General features: G+C 35.2%; 2 protein-coding genes across 3 annotated transcripts in view; both read right to left on the bottom strand.

Moving 5' to 3' along the window:
* Positions 1–12,529, bottom strand: part of LOC139690185 (uncharacterized) — a 61,675-nt gene extending 49,146 nt beyond the window's left edge. Inside the window, exon 1 of one of the 2 annotated variants that reach the window (XM_071587470.1) lies at positions 12,444–12,529. The gene's annotated coding sequence lies outside the window, so the exon portion shown is untranslated. Of the gene's footprint in view, positions 1–11,592; positions 11,816–12,443 lie in introns of those variants that run through there. The other variant, XM_071587469.1, reaches the window with a different exon arrangement.
* Positions 12,530–12,857: 328 nt separating this feature from the next.
* On the bottom strand, positions 12,858–21,999 carry LOC139690509 (zinc finger protein OZF-like). Its single transcript, XM_071587969.1, has 7 exons — positions 21,770–21,999; positions 20,598–20,747; positions 20,325–20,495; positions 20,135–20,218; positions 16,663–16,830; positions 15,207–15,374; positions 12,858–13,609 (listed from the first exon to the last, which is right to left on the bottom strand). Exons 1-7 carry the CDS (start codon positions 21,909–21,911, stop codon positions 13,437–13,439), a joined length of 1,056 nt encoding a protein of 351 aa, XP_071444070.1. The 5' UTR covers positions 21,912–21,999; the 3' UTR covers positions 12,858–13,436.

The following is a 21,999-nucleotide window of genomic DNA, read 5'->3' as shown; positions in this document are numbered from 1 at the left end:
ATTAATGACTTTTCGGGCACGTTCGTTGCTAAGAAATCGAAAATATTATCGTCCCTGTTTGGCGAAGTAACAAGTTGATGTATGGAACTCCACGTAAAGAATCTAATAGAGATTTGCAGGTATATTTGTCTTTACCCTCTGTTTTAAAACTATATGCGCTACAATCAATAGCTGGGACATTGAAATATCCACCGATTACTTTATCTCGATCATTGTTTTGGGATGAGAAACTTTTTATTTGCTTTTCTAGTTCTAGTATTAAATTATCTCTATAATCCGGCGGCATGTAAAATGCGCATATATAGATTCTTTTGTATTGCGGACTTTTATTGAAAACGAAACACTTTCCAAAACGTTATCTGGATTATCTCAGCCCTGCCTACGCAAGAGTTACGTGCATTAACAGCAAAAAAGACACCGCCCAATTCTATTTACTCAGCCATTCCTGCAAACAGAAAATGATTTCGGCAAATTTTCGCTGTCAGGGATTTCAGTAGATAACCAGCTTTCAGTTCAATAATTAAAACTGAGCTTATGCTTTGATTAATGTGATGATATTCAGCGACTTTATTTTTTTACTTCCACAGATACTACTAATGCAAATAATAATTCCTTGACATTCCGGCGCATGAATATTTAACGGGGGTATTTTTCTTATTATTATGAAACTTTCCGTTCGGCGCAATGTGCTTTACGTTTCATGACCTATTGTATACAACACTAGCACCGACTCTCACTTAATTTAAATCATTTTTTGGCAATGAGGGCTAGGGACCCACTAATTTGCCCAACTACACTGATCTAAAAAAGTCCTAAATAGCTCGAATTATAAGATATTTTGAGAAGAGAAAAGGAAAAGCTACTCCATGTTAACAGCTGGACAAGAATTTAGGTTTACACTCTTACCCTAACCTCATGGTCACAAAGGAAAATCACGAGTGATTTTAATCGCTCTGATTAGAAGTCTGGTTCGAAAAATTAAGTCGGTAACTGTAAAAATTAGCATATACAGAAGGGGCTAATTCTGTGTAACCATAAGGGACTTGATGCACTATTTACGAAACAATAATCAGAAGAAAACACCTAATGCAGTCCCGGCATATTGATATTTTCGCGCGGATTTCTTTTCCATTGCCAAAGATACGGCCAGTACAAAAAAAGAACGTACAACATATTTCAAGCATCAGTTCTATTCAAATTTTTCCTTGTGCTTCTACAATAAGAAATATAGGAACAGTAACGATATCATCTCCTCTCGCAGTGTAATCGTAGTTTTTTAACTCTTTTTGGGAAAAATGCAGTCGGCATTCGCCTGATTACGCTAAATCAGGCTGCGGACACGATGAGTTATTCCATGTGACCATAATAAAAAAGGTCGAAAGAACACTAAAAATCCGCATATGAAAGACTTCACAACTTTTTCTCGCGGTACGATAGATGGCGAACATTACAAGAAAATGCAGCCCTTGAATCAATATTGATAATTGCGAGGATGAAAGGGGATTTCAAACATAGCTTCAACGATATACTACATGTACGTACTTGCATCAGAAATTGGTTTTCTCGCAGTCATTTCTCGATTTTTCCACGTTCTTCACAATCCTGCAGGTCTCAATATATTCCCGGTTGCTAGACACATTTCATCAAATACAGCAACGGGTTGGAATTTTCCCTTACAAATTTCGAAATTAAGGGGTGGATGTCAGAAAGTGCAAAACAGTTGTGACCCAAGACAGACACCTCCGCACTTGACTGCCCTGGGTAGACTTCAAACTATGCAAAAATAAAGTAAATCAGAACTACTCTTTCAGTCACTTCACCTCACAGCATTGAATACCCGGAGCGCCTACTAAACAGTGCATCGGAAGTGGTCACATACGAATGAAGACATCCGTTTGAACTCTTGAACCCATTTATCGTCTTTAGTCATTCTCTATTTTTCTTGCCTTGAAGGTTTGAAGATAGAGCAATATAGACCTTGAGCTTACGTTTTCAGGAGAGTTGAAAAAAATCAACGATGATTGCTCATTTTTATCAAAAACTGCACCATGGTACTTAATTGTCAACACAGATTATGTTTGGTTAGGGATAGCTCCTCATTTTCCAAGTAACAATTACCACCCGCTAACAATTTGGAAAATAACCAAACTATCGTATCCTAGATTTGTCCAAGAGCAGTAAAATAAATATAATTCTTGCAATGCTACAATTTCAGACTGTAAAAATCATTTTTACACTCTGAAAATTGTTGCATTGAAATGCATATTAGCGGATGAATTCGTTAAAAGTCATTGTTGCGGCATCTCCAGCAGTTTCTTTGGAATTTCTTGCAATGCTATTTGCGAGCTCATTATTATCAAAACAGTGGCAGTAGTCCAAACAGAAATTTACGGAAGGATAACTAGAATGAGTAATCCTTTTCCTATCATCGGTTTTTCTAACTTTATACAACGACACATTACTTCCAACATTATTTAGGGATCAGTTTTTGTCACGAAAATATATTTAATAATGGTGAATAATATTTGGGGCCGTGCTTAAGGACAATTTAGATTTTCAGGGCCTCATGTCCTCATTCTAGCAGGTTAAAATACGAAAATCAACGTTAAAAGGAATCAATATTCGATAACTGCCCTAAAGCGCTACCAAATACACCTGAATTTCGAGAGCCGCTCCCAAGACACGCCCAATACCCTAGCGAATGCTCTTCTTATAGTCGAATAATCGCTAAAACGCAGCAATGAGTCATGCTGACCCAATGTGCAATAGCATAACAGTTAACCTAAAAGTCTCCAATTGCCTGTCTCGTATCCGCAGTACACAATAAGCATCTCTGTCCAAGTCCGTAAACTTCGTAATCTCGACAAAGAAACGATTAAGCAAACAGGTGCTGTATTTTCCCACCGTCTCCCATGGCTGGTAAATTGAACGCACGCCAAATACTCGGTTGCCCTTCCCTTTAGGCTGGGGAAAGAACACATGCACGTTCGAATTCAGATCCTATATTTTTTTAACCCAAATGGATACAGAAACCCACCCAGTAAACAGTGAAATCATGTACTTAAGACACAATTGCTATTAACAAGTACTCTCACCATTTCATTTCTTGGACATCTTCCGCGATCAGAAGTGGTCTTCAGGGCACCTCGAGCTGATAAGAGAGGAGTAAATAGAATACGCCTTTTGCAATTACACAGTTACACCCGTGAAGCAGACGTGGTGACGGCTTTTGGAAGCTTATTCTCATTCATGCCGGTACTGCATAATTGGCCTTCATTTTTTTGACAACGCAGATGTTTTTAATCCTATTTTTTCGCACCTCATCGCCAAATTCTTTCACCCCAAGGGGAGGTCCAATGTGGGGGTTTTCGTGTTATTCCACCCAGTATCCACATTGGATCAAGAAAGCGATATTGCGAAACTTGCGAATCGGCAATATCGCCCCTATCGCACAGGATATCGACAATATCAAGGGAGATAAAGGCGGGGAATGCAAGTCGGATATTTTTTCTCATGGGTATGGGGTGATGATAATTGTGAATGAAACCATTGCATATTGATAATATGGAATGGATGACAACTCCCCAAGCAGCAAAACGGAAATATATAATCATTGGAAGTCGAAATAATGACCTCGCCCACTCAACTTGAGGCGGTAGCGACGACTTTGGGTTAAGTCGAGCGGTAAAAGAAGCGGCGGAAGGCTGAAGTGGGTGTGAACTGTATGAACAAAGGTGTACAGAAATGCATACATAATAAACTCGTTGGTGACGAACGGGGGGAATAATAATGAGCGAGAGGGATTGTAAAGCAATTTCGAATTAGGAAACGAAATGGCATATTTATATTTCCTCCGCAATTACTCTAGGGAAATCACAAAAAATATTATTGCCCTCTCCACGATTTCGTCCAGTTAAAATAGCGATTCATTTGTCAGATTACAGAGTGGAAAATATCAAAAGGCTAGTAAGTATAAAGTAAGCTTAGACCATAGTTCCTCTTCTTAATCGAAAATCAAAGGAGTATTACTAGTTACCTTTCCGAAGGAATCGTAGCCGTGTCACAAATGCTCTCGCGTGTAGAACTGAGGTAAGGTTCAGCCACTCTAGTTAATGGCAAGGGCACTCGAGGCTCTCAGATAAATATGCAGGCTTTTCAAGGTCACGAATATTATTTTGGATGTAAATAAGTTACTGGTTCAATTAAAAGAAAAGGTTTAACTGCTTTCAGTTCCAATAGAATCAGCGTCCTTTTATATGCTTCACTCAGATTTCAGAAACTTCATGGCTATTGTCAACGTGGCACAGTAGCGGTATAACAGGGGTGAGGATAATATCATTGACTCCTTTATCTTTACTCACTGTTTCCACTTAATCGCGCGACGGTACATGGAATTCATTAGCACTAATTACTGGTAGTGACGAATTGCGCTATTTCAGGCGTGATATGGTGGATTTAGAACACAATAATGACCAAATGATAACACTTTCCTGCTAGATATTGATTTATTACACCACCGGTTTCGATAAACTGCATCATCTTTAGGTCTATGAAGTCCGGGCGTTCTTCTGGTAAAAATTATTTAATCGTAATTTCTTCGCATAATTTCTCTACTATGCGCTATATTATTTTATATGACGCCATTGTGTCACTATTTTAATTCGGAAAACTTACGAAGAACGTAAACCGTAGTTTTTTTTAAACAAATCTCGAGTGCACAACATTTACGAAAATTATCCCTCAATTTATCACTTGAGAGACGAGGCAGAGATACAATGACTAAAATGGCCATTCGTGACGTTCAATGCAAAGCCAACTTTTACATTGAGACCCACATTTCTAATTAGATCAGATTTTCGGAGTTGGTTATACATATATGCATTTCTGTTAGCTTTGACTTTTAAAATTATCTTTTCGAGAACTAATAATTTAGTAGCCGTCAATCATCAGTAGATATGGGAACGTGGAAGACAGCAAACGGCCTAATTTCAATAGGAAAACTTACACGCTGCATAAGAGAAAAACTATTAATCCATCTGAGCACCCGACGTCCAGTTAGTTGTACGTACACAGTGTGAGGAAATCATTAAGAAAAGGGTATTTGGCAGGCTGCCTAAATGACTCTCCAAAATCGCGGACTGGTGGACCTCGAAACCAATGTTTTGTTGTTTGCACATGCTTGTCTCATTTCAATGTTCCCTTGGAAAAGAAAAATGAACACCGAGTAAAGCAATTAGTCCAGGTCTCTTTATTAAAACCATTTCTGGTTAACGGAAATAAAGCCGACTGAGGGGGCTCGGAAGTATCAGCGAAGATTTGTAAAGCGTTTGGAGCGACGGTGAATTTTGCTGGAAGAGCCTTTCTCGATTATACGACGTACTGCCTGCTCTTGATTTGCATGAGAATTGACTAAATAAACTTAGTATTTTTTTCACACAAAAAAACCTTATTATACTAATACGCGTTTCGATGCATAGGCGACATCATCAGGTATACTTTGTTGATTTATTCAGTGATGATGAATTTTCACGAAGTAGAGGCTCAAACCATCGAATGCATGAGAATAATTCAATCCTAATGATGGAGGGGATTTTTCAAATTTATAAACCGCTACCTCACATTTCCGCCTTCAGTATTTACGCGGAACTGGCACACAGCATGAGACGTTGTTATGTACCTGTACTTTCTGCAATCTATACTTATATATTCTTTCACGCTCATTTAAAAGTGAATATGGGACGAGAAAAAACGATACCTTCCCGAAAACTGCAGCCGAATAATATTCCCAGGCAGCGGAGGAGAGGAGAAAAGGGAAATCCTTTCTCCCCGCTATCCTCACATTCCTCCCTACCAAGCGACGTATTTTCGAGCCGCCTCATATTTTGGCCTGTTCTCGGATCCAAAGGTACCTTTTACTTTAGTAATCGCAAAACATGAACAATGGAAGTTAATTATGAAAAAACGTTCACTAAATTGGTGAAATAAAATATATGAAGAAAAATTAGAGTATTTTTTAAGCGCTAACGTCAGGTAAAAATTAAGAAATCTTATAAAAGCAGAATAAACGGATGATTCGCAAATCATGCCAAACAAATTCTCAAAATGCACCAAATTCGATCGCTTTAACAAATAAAACCTACCTTTAATAAATAAACTTTAAATGCAATTAAATTAAACAATGTAAGCAAAATTGTCAACACGAATCATAACTGAGGGTGCAGCAGGTGAACTGGCCCAACCAAACGAGGGCCCTAGAATACTATTTTGCAAACATACTAAAAAAAATCTTCACAAAATGCAATCGCAAATTTTCCGTTTTCTTATTTCATAACATAGAAGGACAAACCTAGAAATGGGCAGAGAAATATGATAATGCCCGAGACTGCACAAGCGATTTAGTAAATTCACAAAATCCTTTCCGTAGATTTACCATTAACGTGCTTTCTTCATTATCCACAAGAGGCTGTGCCCGTATTTAACCGCCGACCTTAGAATCAATACCGAATAGATAGGACGAATATTTACTTTAAAATAAAGTGTGACATAAACTTCGCAGGCAAATGACATCATTGCGAAAATTTCAAATAAAACCGCTTCGATAAGGCAAAACAATGACTTAAGCTGTCATTGCCGATTGATAAATATTAGCAGCCATTTCAAAGGCTGATGTCACATCCACCCGGCAAAAGATTACTTGGCAGAGCAATCAGAAGATAGAGAAATCGGAGAAAGGCTAAGAGAGATAATGAGCAACGCAAGTCCGTGAGTCAAAGGAGAAGTCATTTTATGGTGAATAAAGAACGTTTTCCATTAATCTGGGCAAGTTTTTGTAAAGTCGCTAGCAACTAATTAGAGAGACGTTGTAGACGCGTTCGCACGTAGCTACTTGCCCCGGTAATGTCGCGAGCCTACAACTTTCGCGTCCAAATCAAAACGCAATAAAAATCTTGAAATTTATCGTCTCCTAAAGAAAGTAAAAAATTGATTCTCCAATTGGTTTTCCTAAGGAATATGCTATCAATAATACGAAATAACAAGGAGAATTATGTCACAACGAATGTTTCCTGCAGTTGTTTACAACTTTATGAGTTGTTCAAGCTGTACAAAGGCTCTAAACACCATACTTTTGTTGAGTCTCCAAACGAATCATGTGTCTTGATTCCTTTTCTGGGAATTGTACCGCTTTTTTAATTTCCCCAGTCCCCATTCTTTTAATTCTTCCCTGTCCCTGCTTTCCCAATACTATTATCCGGCCCAGGGAGGAAATACATGAGTTATATGTGTGTGTGTGCATAATGCACCTCTGCACCACAGGAGAAGGTAACAAAGCCAATGTAGCTTTCATCAAGTTCCAGTCGGGGGTCACATACGCGTAGCTAGTTCAGCACCTTTCCAAACCAAGACCGTGCAACAGTCTCTGCTTATGTAAATTTGATAAAATTTACTGTGAGATACAACAAAAGAACTGAAACTTAACTAAAAATTCATTTAATTTTGCAAACTCAAAACATGATTTTTTTCCCTTTGAAACAATAACAACAAAATATTCTACTGATATAGTTGCTTCCATGTGGACTTTCAATAATGGCATATCCTGCTTGGTTCAGTAAGTAGTTAAAATTACCAATATTGATAAAAGCAGTTCATATTATCAATGGTAGTCTACTGTTTCAGATAGGTTTTATATGGATACAGACTGAACATGGCAACATTTCATAGCTTCATCAAACAAGACACAACATGACAACCCAAACTTCATTAAACTATCCTTCAACACCACATACTACCTCCCTTCATTCCATCCAACATGCACATCCTTTTCCTCCCCCAATACACTTTTCTACATTCTCCCCTCTAAAAGTCTTCAACAGCATACCCTAAATTATGATGCTCTGCATACACATTTCCTGCCTCCACATTTCTCCCGAAAATCCTTTCTCCTCCCACATCATGCCTATTAATTCTTCGTTTATTTTCCTTCCCACCCTTCACCATACCCACATCTTAGAAGCTTCCAATCTATGCCCAATCTTGCTTCAATGACAATGTTTCAGCTTTGCACAAAATCATGATCTACATCAAAGTTTGCTGCAGCAGCTGCTGTCATAAAATTGCATTAATTCAGTTTAAAAATCCTAATGCCAGACACATTTATAATTAATATATTATTCATTGATTTCCATGCAGATGGAATTTATTAAAATAATATTGATGGAAATTACACATTTTATACTTTACTTTTTAATACCCAAATTGTTCAATTAAAACATCCAAGAAACAAATTTAAAAAATGAAATGACCTGAACCTCTACATTCTTGGGTTTCATACATTTTCTCTTTACTCCTTTGCCGGAAGAAGCATGCAGTGCCATTACTTGGGTTTACTCAATTGTACATTTTTCCCTCATTGAAATTCTTCCTAATTCTCTTCTACTGGTTCCAAATGGTGCAAATAATCTACACAAAATACATATTCCTCAATAACTACCTAAGGTTCCAAACTCATATTTAGAGCAAACAATTGACAGAGGTCATTAACGATAAGTCCAGACACATATTTAAGATAAACTGTGTGCCTTTGACTGTTATTGCCAATGATGCTTTCACAAATGCCTGCAAACTTTCAGCAGGGATCCATTGAGCACTATGCCATCGAAAAAGGGAGTATTTTCTTTCTTCAAGGAAAAACAGGATTTTACTTCTGGATATTTAAAGGATTTAATGGTGGGAGTATGTTTTGCTGACAAGGATATTGAAGTGGTGACAATACATTTCATTAGACTCAGCAATGACTTCAAGACTGCCACAATAGTGTGGAAATCTTTTAGGTAAACTTGTATTCATAGATCAACAAAAATAATCAACAAAGTTTCCAGGATAAAATACAACACCATGGTGAGAGTCCTCTGCAAGTCAGAGTGGTCTGGTTTCTATGACACTTTGCTTACAAACAATTTTTTCTTGGAATATCAAGGATAGTGGTTCAAGGAAGCCCATGTTTTTTTCACAATCTTTAACAATTGGCATGCTCATTATTGCCCAACTGACCTACATGTAGTAACATCTGCCGCAATCAGTTTTGGAGTTATGAAGTGAAGTTTTGAAGACCACTTTTCTGCAATATTACAATACTGTTGGTGCCAACATAACATAACGCAGTTCACAGCATACATTTAACTCAAGCAGTAGATGTGCATTTCATTGGCAAATACCACATTGGACACCCTTCACCTTCGCTACAACAAAGAGTACAAATTCACACAATACTCACAACCTTTCTCCCAGAGTTTACAAATGTAAATTTTGATCTCTTTATCTATTCCACCTTTTTTAAAAGTATTCTTCTACAAGACATTCAAAATTGTGCATTAATAAAAATTTTGTTCACCCCCACTGTGCAATCATTCTTCTCACTCTCCTTATTAACCATTACTACATTCCATAACAAATGAGTTTGTAACTTTAAGTCTGTGGGAAATTACAAACTCATTAAATATGAACATCAAACAATTCCACAAAGTGAAGCCTGAAAGTGTAAAGTATATACTGCATTCATTTAGATTTATCATCGATTTCATTTTCTCATTTACCCATAAAAGCTTGATCTTGAGGGTTCTTGGCCAGCGATCATTTTAACTGAACTGGTGTGCCCTTGCATATCTACTTTCGTTCCCAATCCTCGTGTATTCCATATTTTAACAATTTCCTCACATTTACAGCACTTTGGTACCCTATCAATTGATTCAAGCTTGACATGCAGACCTATAAGTACATTAGTAACGATGATGTAATAGCAATTTCTAAGTCAAATTAAAGTCAACATTATACACCAACGAAAGTTTTAATAAAAATTTAAGATGGATATTCACAACTTCCCCTGCATTGTGGAATTTCTTCCAATTACCCACGGAACGTAATGGAACTGCTTCAGATTGTAAGGAAACAAATATTGACAATTTGCGACATTGAAAACACTCATAAAAGATCATTAAATGCGATGAAATAGAGAACTTTGCAGGAAAAATAAGTATTCGTATAAAAAAGATCTTGTGACTTTTGTAATAAAATAAAGAACCAAGGCATTTTCCAATGAAGGCATATTTTGAATTACTTACATAAGCTAGATTATAAAGTAAATAATTATAATAATTATAGAAAACATAACCAATTCAAAACGAAAGGAGCCGATACCTTAGGAGTTGTTTAATAACCGAGATCGAAAAGGCAGATGGAGAGGGTATCTAACCACCACAAAATTGAATCGGATGAATATGTAGCAAAGTTTAAATAGCACATCAGTATGGACAAAAATATTTAACCAATTTAAATAATATCGCATTCGTTCTAATTGGCAATCAAGGCATTTAAAAAGTTAACAGCAACCTAATGAAATGTTAACTGAAAACTACAGGAAAATAAATAACAGGAATGAGGCAAACTTACTACAATACTTCAAGTCTGCAGTGAAAATGAAATGGAACATAATAAATTCGGCATCCAACTAATTCCAATTGAGAAGAATTTATAAGGTGCTAAGATTATAAACAATGCCAAAGAGTCTAAGTGGAAAAAATGCAGATAATTATGGTATTAATACCTTTAGCTAAATCCTAATCTACGATAAATTTAGGACCCAGGTTCGTTGATAAATTTGAGCAATAATAATTAATCATCCAACCATTTTCTTATAGCGGGAAAGTTACACAAATAATGAACTTTCTGCAATACACAAGGATCGAACAAGCGAATTCAATTCGTATTTACGGAAAATAATATATTAAATTCGGCAGGTTGGGTAAACTTGTCCTGAAACCAAGTTACGTCACCTATTTGTCCACAGCTACCTGCTAGAGCAGACCCATATGTTTGTTGACAACACTTTTTACGACAATGTTGAACGGAATACAGCTAAAGCTCCGCTTCAGACATCAATTTATACTCCCAACTATATCTCAGAGTAATATCGTCCAAAAAAATCACGGTTGTCGACTACTTCGATCACTCAATTTCCCTCGCATCCTTCCATACATTATGGGTCACGTTCAGATTAGACAGAGTGAACACCTTTAATAAACTGTGGAGGAAACAACTTAATGAAGTCACTTCGCCAGAAAATTAATAGATTTAACATCAAATTTTATCAGTCTCTCGAGTCCAACGATGCTCGCCCTTATACATAAATTTTATTATAATTTTACGGTTCAACGCCAATTGATATTCTAAACTTCTAGGAAACATAAGACCTATTAGCAACGCTTTTCCTAAATAAGGCTATCACTCTTTAACAACAAAAAAGGACTTTAACACTATACCAAAAAACCGCCATAAAAATAGGGTAACAAAAATAGAACTGAAGGTAACGCCCATTTTCACAAAATGAAAAGATTTCTCTTACAAGCACTGCAACGTGATGCAGTCAATATTTATTATGCGAAAAAGCACCATCTCTGTCATAAGATTCCAGAAAAAATGCAAAAATCAGCATATATAAATTATTTGTGCAAAAAACAACAGTTCGTAATTATGACCCCATATTTTATAACGATTTAACACCAACCGCAAAAAAAGGGTGTGTATAAACAGGCAGCTTACCTTACACCGCTGTCTAATTGATGCCAAAAATATAAATAAGAGAAAAATAAGACCCGGTGAACTACTGTTTACTACTTTTTCGATGGAGATCTTCCGGCGACACAAATGACTACTGATGCGCCAAGCCGCGCTCGTATCCAAGCACGATTGTATCGAAATCGGAAGTCCTAAAACCGCGTGTTTCAAATTTCCTACGCTTCCTCGAAAACTTAATTACAATGAATTTATGTTTTTACCTGAATGTGAAGTTCCATGACAAAAATTATTAATGCTCCGATAAAGATTTTAAGGGCAGATCGACCTCTCATATAAAGTTGTTAAAATTTCCTTGGCCCAAACAAAACGGGTTATCATGGATAGTAATAAAAAATTGACCAAGCATACGTTGCACCCAATTTTTTCGGCCTCATGCGTGTTTTTTTCCAGTTAAAAGCCATTAAATTCTAATGCATGGCAATGAATTTGTTCCATGTGTTTAGGATACACATGAAGCTTTTCAGGATATGTATACTTAGACTGTCTATATTAAATATACTTCCTTAAGCCGTGAAGGATTTTATACACCACTGTAAAAGTAAAAAAGGAGGGAAATAATGTGATTGGTGTGGTAATTTACAGGGAAAGTTAATCCCTTACTAGTATTCAGACACATTCAAAACAATAAGGAATTCACATTTACACAGGGGGGTTTATTTCCCAAAAAGGTTTGCAAGGAAATTAAAATCCTATTACAAGGGACGATAGTCGGGAACTAATAAATACACACTCAGTCACAATGGTTAGCCTAAAGTGGTTTTTGGGGAAGTTCTTCCCTCACCAGGGACCAGCTCTGGGCTACATTAACCACTTACGTTTTGACAAATTCCAAGAAACTGCAGGAGATGCCTCAACAGTAACTTAAAATGGAGTCATTCGCTAAGTACCTAAGAGAATGAAGTAATGAAGAGTTTGGCAGGAAAAGAGAGTTTGGAGTAATGCTGCAAGCTAATCATCAGATTGACTTACATCATCTATGATGATGATGAAGACAGAAGTGACCAGGGTAACACATTTTCAAATTTCACAGTTCTATCATTTTGAAACAGACAGTAGCTCAAATTCCATGTAACTCAGCAAATCTGTGCACAATATGGTCAATTGCTGTTCCATATCAAGGAGGTTATCACAATATAATTTATAATTTGATTACTAATCTCAAATAATGAGTGATAAGTGATTTTTGTTTGCTAATTTGTTAAGTTTCACACATTAGTGGTAACTATTAATGAAAGCAAAATAATCGGATTATTTTATTAGTAGATGATTATATGTTACAATAGCACAATGATTCAAAATTCTGAATAGTATCCACCCAGTTAGCTCACACCAAGTAAGGCATATATTATGCACCTAATGTACACAGAAAGAAACACCTTGCATATTGATGAGCCAATCCAATTTACTTATATTGGAACGAAGGATACTCACTACATAGCAGGCCACCTTTATATTTTTATACACTTCGATTCTTTCCTTTCAGCAAGGAATATCATTTCAATACATTTTAAATTTTTGTTCAGTTCAATTACTAAGTTACCCAAAAATCCACTGAAAATATTAATTTTCCTGAATACGAACCAAGAAATGCCATCATATTTGTGTTTATAACCAAGGGTTTATAAAACTTCGTTCAGTAAACCCTTTTCTGCCATTAAAACATTACACTTTTTTTAAAAAGTTTAAAATATAAGAGCAATATATACAGTTTTAAACTCTGAAAGTTTATTCTTATTTTGATACTCATGTCTTTTGAATAATAATCATATCAGCCAAAGGATTAACCAAAACTTACACACTGCTCTTTATTAATTAGCTTTAATATTACTACTTGCAGAACTTGGGTTTGCAGAAGACTGATTGACACTACTCATTTCTAAACCTTCATCTGTTTCAAGATGAGTATTCTTCATGTGCCTTTCAAAGTTGTCTTTTCTTCGGAATTTGGTATTGCAGAGAGAACAGGTAAATGGTTTAACATCTGAAAAAATGCACAAATTATTCATTAAGTTCATATCTACTTATTGCATTCTTAAAGCTATGGTAATGGTTTGATTCAATCTCCTATTACCATCAACATATTTACAACTCAATGTAATACTAAAAAGCTGTCAGGCATTACCACCATTTGCAAATTATAAACATTTCTTTTTTTGCATTCACTTATATAGCTGAGTAATTAATAAGTGAGGCAGTTGGGAAATAGAGACACGAAAAGTAAGATCACAAGGGCTCAGAGGGGATCACAAGGGATCAGACAGAAAATTCATTGATATGGGCTGTGTTGAGACTGCAATCCACCTGACAACACGCTTTGCTTTCCTTTTCTGATGCTAATGTTGCCTCTCTAACTTAGTCTGAGGGTATCTCTTGCTTTGGTACAGAGCAAGAGAAGCTGCATGTTTGCATCCACTTCCAAGGAGAGACAAGTACCATACATAACACCACAAAATATCAAAAATCAAATAAACGTAAACTGTGGAAATTCAAAATTCGCTATACTTTTTGGACAGACCTTGTATTGCTGTCTCTTAAAAAATTCATCTGTGAAATCCTTATTTGATGGAGATTTTTAAAGTGGTTTACTCTAGTATCCTCCAAATTTTCACAAGAAAAGTTCAGGGCTTTCTAAGTCAGAATGTATTTCTGACAATTCTTTTCATTGTACTTTACACAGTGACGTCCTATGGTGTCCAAAAAAGATAATCGCCATTCACTAGTTGATTGCCACTGCAAACCATTTTATTTGACAACTCTTGGTGATTTGCTACAAACCTTAATGCTAAATGCTGTTCTGTTAGAAAGAGAGATCGGGATTGGAGAAACAGTTTGAGTTTTAAATTCTTAATAATAAGGCTTAATCAATTACTAACTACTAGCTTGAACTAAGAAATTAATTTATTGATTGGGTTCTTTTTAATTTCAGTACATAGACTGGGTGCAAGCGACTACACATTTTACCTTCTCGTGGCAGTTTTCCACACGTAGGAATAAGAAATTTCCTTGTCTGTATTTAAGTAAAAGTAATTTTTTTATCTAAAGAATTAAATAACAGTGAAGTGCCTTTTTGAATGGGGATTAAGTCATTAAATAATACAGTTTAAATTGTTACTTATTCATACTTCTGTTACTAATGAGAGATAATAAATGTTGTATTAAATTTATTATTCCTAAAAATATACTACAAGCTGCCTCTATGACAAAATTAACAGTCAAGAAAGTAAAGACAACCAGATAATTAGCTGAAGAAATACCAAAGGGTTATAAAAAAATTACCAACTGTAAGCCTGCCAAACTTCTAGTGTTAACTGCCCTCATTAAACCACCTTACCACTGAAAAATCAATATAATTTCTTTTTTGATTTGGTTTCATTTTTATAAAAGGTTTGAACTGACTTTTTCTGAAAGTAGTGAAAAAGAGATAAAGAAAAGTAGTGATTCTTTTGGTGAAAAAAATCATTCATAATAATGTCTTTGACTTTTAAAAGTAAATGAATTATGTCATTACCTACTGACTGTAATTCATCTATGTTATGTTAATTAATTGTCAAGAAAATGACACATTAATCTTAGCTCACCAGAATGTACATGGCAATGTCTCTTCATATCCTTCAGGTTCCTAAAAGCAAGCTTACAGGTGGGACAGCTGAACAGTCGAGCAGATGAATGTATCCGTCTATGGTTATCAAGCGACCACTTTGATGAAAATTTTTTGCCACATCCTTCACAAACAAATGATCTGATCCCTGAAAGAAACAAAATGATCATATATAATATATAAACTAAGTCAATATGATGAAATGCTACTTATTACTGATCATATATAAGAGTAAATATACAAGTTTGAGTTCAACATAGGAAGTTTTAGCTGTTTTACATTGATGAGAATGTTATCTTTCAAAAATATTTAGGGCACATGATAATGTTCACTTATAGTTTAATAATTAATAATCCCAGAAAAACTGGTTCAGGAGCAAAATCCCACCAGGCTGTGGCACCAACCCTACTTTTTCCAATTATTTGGCCACAGCTGTAATTGGGCTGTGCTGGTTCATCATCTTACTTTATAATAAGATTTCCTTATTTCTGGGCAGACCTGGTACATGTTGTTTCATGGCTATCAGATCTAAGGCATCATTCATGCCAAATTTAGTAAGCTAGGAAAATTAGGTATTATTATTATTATTACTTTTTATTTGCCCAGAGATCACAATACAAAAATACCAGGTGGGTGGTGTATGTACATGATATAAGGCACGTCAATGAGGAGCAAAGACACAGGCTCAGTTAAAATACAGAAAAGAAATGATGCTCATAGTTACATAAATGTTTGGTACAAACCCATGAGCATTGGCTGTTACATGCACATACAATATCAAATTCAGAAAAATCATTGATCACCAACATGAATCAGATCATGACCATTGCTAGAAACTAAAAGTATGAACTTACTGGTTGGGAATATTGTTGAGATATTCATCAACCGAGTAAAACATATTGCGCTGTAGATATCTTTTTGATTTATGCCTGAATGCAGCAGTTCCCTTTGTATCCTTGATACTTTTGGGTAGTTTGTTATATAATCTGATGCCCATTTCATTGGGTCCTAATTTCAATGCTTTAGTTCTTATATTCCCATAATGGAAGTCATTCCTGCCTCTGGTGTAATGATGATGATAGGCAGAGTTAAGAGAATAGTTGCCGATGTTATTTTTTATATATAGAATTAAAAACATATGTAGATGCATGGGAGTGGTAGCAAATTTAATTCACGGAAAATAGGCCTTGATGGAGCAAACCATCCAAATATAGATTGCAAATACAGTGCAAGAAATCCAACACATTGCAAGCCAATCTTTCAACGCACTTCCCATATTAAGTTGTTACCACTAAAAAAATTAAAATTTGCCTTTTACAGGTCCAAATAGGCTCTACTGGCAGAGAACTAATAATTTTAAAATGATAATCAAATGCGTTTATACTCAATGCATAACATTCATTGTGAAAAGTCATCCATGTTTATAGTAAACTTACCAGAATGAACAATTAAGTGCTTTTTAAGATTGGTGAGTTGATTAAAGCTGTGTCCACACTGTGTGCATACATGTGGACGCTCTCCTGAATGCGTAATGCAGTGAGAAACAAGACCTTGACGGCTAGCAAACTGTTTGTTACACTCAGGACATTTGAAAGGTTTTTTGTCTGTAAGAAATTATATGAAAGAAGACAATATGTTATGCTCAAATATTGAAACGTTTTAACTAGAAGAACTACATTTATGACCATATTTGAACCCAAGAAACCAAAATCCTGTAAATGATTTAGAACGAACTATTAACCGGAATTTTTATAGCTCACTGTAAATGGAATTGGGAAACAATCATTATCTTTTCAAACATAATCAATAGTGTCATCTTAAATTAATAAAATTTTGGATAAGTAAAGAAATATTATCACATTACTAAAATATTAGACAAGAACAAAGTATATACATTATGTCGAATTGAAACTTTCATTATGTCATTAACTCAGTATTTTATTTGGATTTTGAGAAAATGGTGTTGTGAACAAACCAAGACCTTCATTGTTGATTTAATAAGAGAAAGTCAAAGAACACAGACAGGAATGGCCTAATGTTACAGGTAAATACACAAAAGACATTACATATGACAACTCATCTGTCCAAAAATTGTGGTGCTTCAAGGCTAGTCACTGCACTAAGGGAAAGGACTTGATTGTGAATAAGTTGATCATTGACAAGAGGATACCCAGCCTAATGGAATCATTCCACTGTCTGTATCCACCATTTTGGTATACCTTGGTTTATCGAGAGATGTCAAAGTTTTTTTTAATGTTTTATATGAATTTTGTTTGGATGATTATTTCCTGCAATACATTTACCAACTAAGTACTGCTCCTTCAGTACCTTGCACAAATACCATGAGTTTAAATGCCTAAAATGTTAGTAAACTATCACAAAGGCAAAGAAAAATCTTTATTAATGGCAACATAATAGAGTAGAACTTAAATTTTATCTTCACAATAATATATCTACAATAACATCTGAGAACCTAAACACAACTCTTAAATAAATATATTATAATTTTCTTAGGAATATTTTGGTTTCTGCATTCCTTGTATTTACCTACAGTGATTTATTTCCATTTTGTTTGGATCTGGCAATTTTTTAAAGATCATAATATCTTAAGAATCCAAAGGTAATTCCTTCAAACACAATATTGCAGCAGTTGACATCATGTAGCTGATGGCCAAATCATGAAAAATGTTCATCAAATATTCCCCTCTTGATGCCATACTCCCTCATACAGCTTTATCCATCACATGACTACTGATTTTGAATAAAGTCAAAATACTGTTGAAGGAATGTAAAATCCAGCCTATATTTACTTATTTATCTCTGTTAGATGCTTTTGAACTTTCATGCCAATTATAATTAGTGTGTTTAGCACTGTTATAAAAATGAACAATTTGAGGGGGTCCTCAGTACTCAAGATGTCAAATATAGGCAGAGGGAGTCATTTATTAAAATTTTTATTTGTTGAACTAGCAAAACTTAGGCTGCTTCATCTCTTCTGCCTCAAAAAATACCTCTCTATAGGCTCAATCCACAGTTCTCATACTGGTTATGTCTAAGTTCTTCCATTCAGGTTCCTCTATCTTAGGACAAATTAGAGAAATAAAATAATTACCTGGTGTTGCATTGAGTCCTTTGCTTCAATATGGCTATGCCAATTTTATTATGACATTATCTATACATTCATCATTTAGTATATCATCTTTTCCAAGATATGGAAAGTCTTTAAGTAAATAAATTGAGGCATGCTAATGATAATATAAAGGATACTAACAAACAATATGGAGTCAATGAAGTTATTGATTGGACTTGGCAATAAGGTGAACTAGAAACACATGAGAAACAAAAGGAATATACATATATTTATCAACGTTTGGCAAATTACTTACATCCGAAATACCTACATATTTATTGTACTGTGTGTATTCAAATTTTGAGAAAAGCATAGAAGTAGCAAATACCAAAGAAGAAGAGACAGAATTAAATATTTTACCTGGATCTAAGGAAGAACACTTGGGTGACTTCGGGTAATGATTCAGAGGGCCCAAAAGTAAAGAATGTACAATCATGTCCAGATGAAATGAATACCCTGATTTCAAAACAAATATGGCTGTGGAGAGTAATTATTAAGAGTTAGAAATAAGTCTTTACAAGAGGGATATTCTATGATGGATGGAAAACTTTGACCACTGCAATAATTATAATACTGATCCCCAGAATCCAAAATCCCTCAAATGTATGAAATGTAAACCATTAAATGTATACCTGATAAATGTCAATAATAGATTAAATAAAAGAAATATGGGTTAAATAATAAACGTGTACAAATTTACCTCCTGCCAGTAGGGTGCCATAGTTTATTAGACTACCTTCACAACAACACTAATGGTTGGAATCAAAGTGAATTCATTCTTTCTTTGCCAATTGAAGGCTGGAACACGACAACACTTCATCCCACACTGCCTTCCTCATGACCAAGTACCTGGTCGAGCACAAGGTGGCAACACGACCCCAGCCACAAAAGAGCCTGAGGTGGCACTGCCAGACTATATTTTTGCTTCCCAAAAATATAAAAGTGCTTGAAAGGCAACTAATTTGAAATGATGGATAGCATCAAAAAGTCATGATGAGTTGCCTGAATGAGGTTCCAATAAATGCTTTCCAGGAAGTGTACCATGACTGGCTGAGTTGCTGGTATCGTTGTACAAGGGTTCTATTTTAAAACACTTCAGTAATTTATACTTGGCAATCTGAAATACATTTTTTCCCAGATTAATCCCGCTTCATTTGGGACAGACAATGTACGTTCCTATTATAATGAAAAATAATAAGAATTTTGTGATTCCACAAACTTTATTTGGCTATGACCTGAGTTTAAATGTTTAACATCATCATCAGGTTGAATGTTTAAAACCCAGGTGGTATCTCAATAAAATACTGTGGAATCACAAAGTTATAATTTTTCATCAAAATATTAATCAATTCCATAAAGTTATGCCTGAAACCACCAGTCAACTGTCTCCAACCACTTTGGACTTAAATCCATATCCATTTATTACAGCATAAGTAGGCTTACTTTCCTTTTTCTGTAACCTATGGTCTTACCTACTGGAGATTTAACAGAATTGAGTCATTTAACAGGGTGAAATCACAAACAGGCGCAAAATAAAATTGCTGAATAACTTCATCTAAAACTATGTACCTAACATAAATAACGTGAAACTAAAACAGATATAACTCACAATTTGCAAGTCATGAATTAATGGGAACAATTCCATATATTGTAAGAGTATATTCTCTAATGTTTTAGTATTCTCATGCATCTGATATTTTTATTATCTCTTATAGACTATGGAATCGTGTTAATCCTTTCCTCTTAGGCATAGAAGTAAAAAATAAAGGTTTACTAACCTGAATGACAGGTCATATGCCTAGTCATCTTTCCTTTCTGGCTGAATCCTTTACCACATTCACTGCATACAAATGGACGATCTCCTGAATTTTATGTCAGTGCACATTACTTTGGAAGGATTTCATTATAAACAAATAACATATGCCCAATTGATAGAGCCTGACAACTTGAATATTGGTGCCACCTCACCTGAGTGTGTTGATAGGTGATATTTAAGGTGAGATTTAGATATAAAGCTTGATCCGCATACATCACACTGCAGTGGGCGATCTTTCCCTGAGCAAAAATCATGGTAACGAACATGTGCCTTCGTTTTGAAAGATTTCTTGCAAATATCACATTTATAAATTGGAGGATTTCCTAAGGGAAATATTAGAAATATTACCACTTACGATAAAATTACTAAAGCAGAATTCTACTCTGAATGGACATATGGAAGAAATAAAATATTTTTATACATACCTGCTATTACTTTGATATGATTCTTTAGCACAACTGGCTCCTTCTTCACTTTTTTCTCGGTAATGCATGACTCTGAGGCTTTTGGTGATTCTATTTTCGTGTCTCCTGATGAATCTGCATGCAGTGCATTAGATGATACATTGGTTTTGTCTGAAATGAAATGCATTTATACATTTAAAAATTTTCTTGAGTACAAAAATGTATTTTTTACATCCCAGTTTAAAAACGGAGTATGGGTTCAAAGTTAAATAAGTGTCAAATACTATATTAGATGTAATAAAAAAAGAACCTTGCACGAATGAAACCCATGACCCTTGGAACAGGACTCACTACCAAAACACCCGACAAGGAGTTGTCTTATTGTGATATCACGTGTGCAAAATAATTCCCAGCTGTATGCCAGAAGTACTCAAACACATGAAGAATATCAAGTAAGTATATCATCCTGATCATTAATTCTATTGGAATCACAATTATTGACAGTGCAACCTCTCTTAGGGAATCACTGTTCCCTGGGAAGGAAAGCAAAATTCTGAAAAAAACAATGGGGACATTATTTACTAAAGTGGTACACCCAAACAAGACAACAGCAGTGGTGTGGTCTGTATCATTGCTGCTGCATTAATGAGTTTATGTTATGCGTAAACTGAAATTTAAGCCACATGTAATTTTTATTAATCAGAAAGTGCAGTTCTTAATCAGAATTCAAAAGAATATATGGAAATTTGTCAAAGAAACTATGCATATCGCCATCATCGCATCACAATTTGCTTTTACTAAAACGGGTAATAAGCCGCTAATAATTAAGATTATCTATCTATCAGGTTATTGGCGAAAATTTTAGAACGGCCGAGGCCTTTATGTCATTGATAATTCATAGCACCAAAATAGATATTCAATTCTACCAAAACTGTTACTCGCGAAACAAAATGTATGTATTGCCTGAATTGGTTATCATAATTGCTATTAATTAAAGGTCAAGCTCTTCGGGTGCATGCCCTAGATCTGATAAATTGTCTTTTCTACAGCAGAGGTAAAAAAATGAACAATATCGATGGGTTCCTTTGAACTAAACATTAAAATGCGTACAGAATAACATGGACAGTTGCAAATTATTTTAGGAATGTCACAGTGAAAAACGTACAGTTAAACGAATAAACAATGATTTTTACCACTTTGACCCCTGTCACACTGTTTACAACCATTTTCTTCTTCTAAAAGGCATTTTCGGCATTTACGGTGACCACAGGCATCCTGCACAATACGGCTCGAGGCCTCATTCGCCTCTCCATTGCATTGACAACACACATCCATTAAATTAATAAAACAACAATTCAAAACAAAGGATTCTGATGTTTACATCGGAAATGTACCAAACAAACTTAACACAGCTGCTCTAAGT

This window comes from Hetaerina americana, unplaced genomic scaffold (assembly GCF_022747635.1).
Source record: "Hetaerina americana unplaced genomic scaffold, ioHetAmer1.1.p SCAF_3, whole genome shotgun sequence".
In the NCBI taxonomy this organism is placed as follows: domain Eukaryota; kingdom Metazoa; phylum Arthropoda; class Insecta; order Odonata; family Calopterygidae; genus Hetaerina; species Hetaerina americana.
The sequence above is the reverse complement of the archived record's forward strand: the minus strand, read 5'-3'. Positions and strand labels throughout refer to the sequence as shown.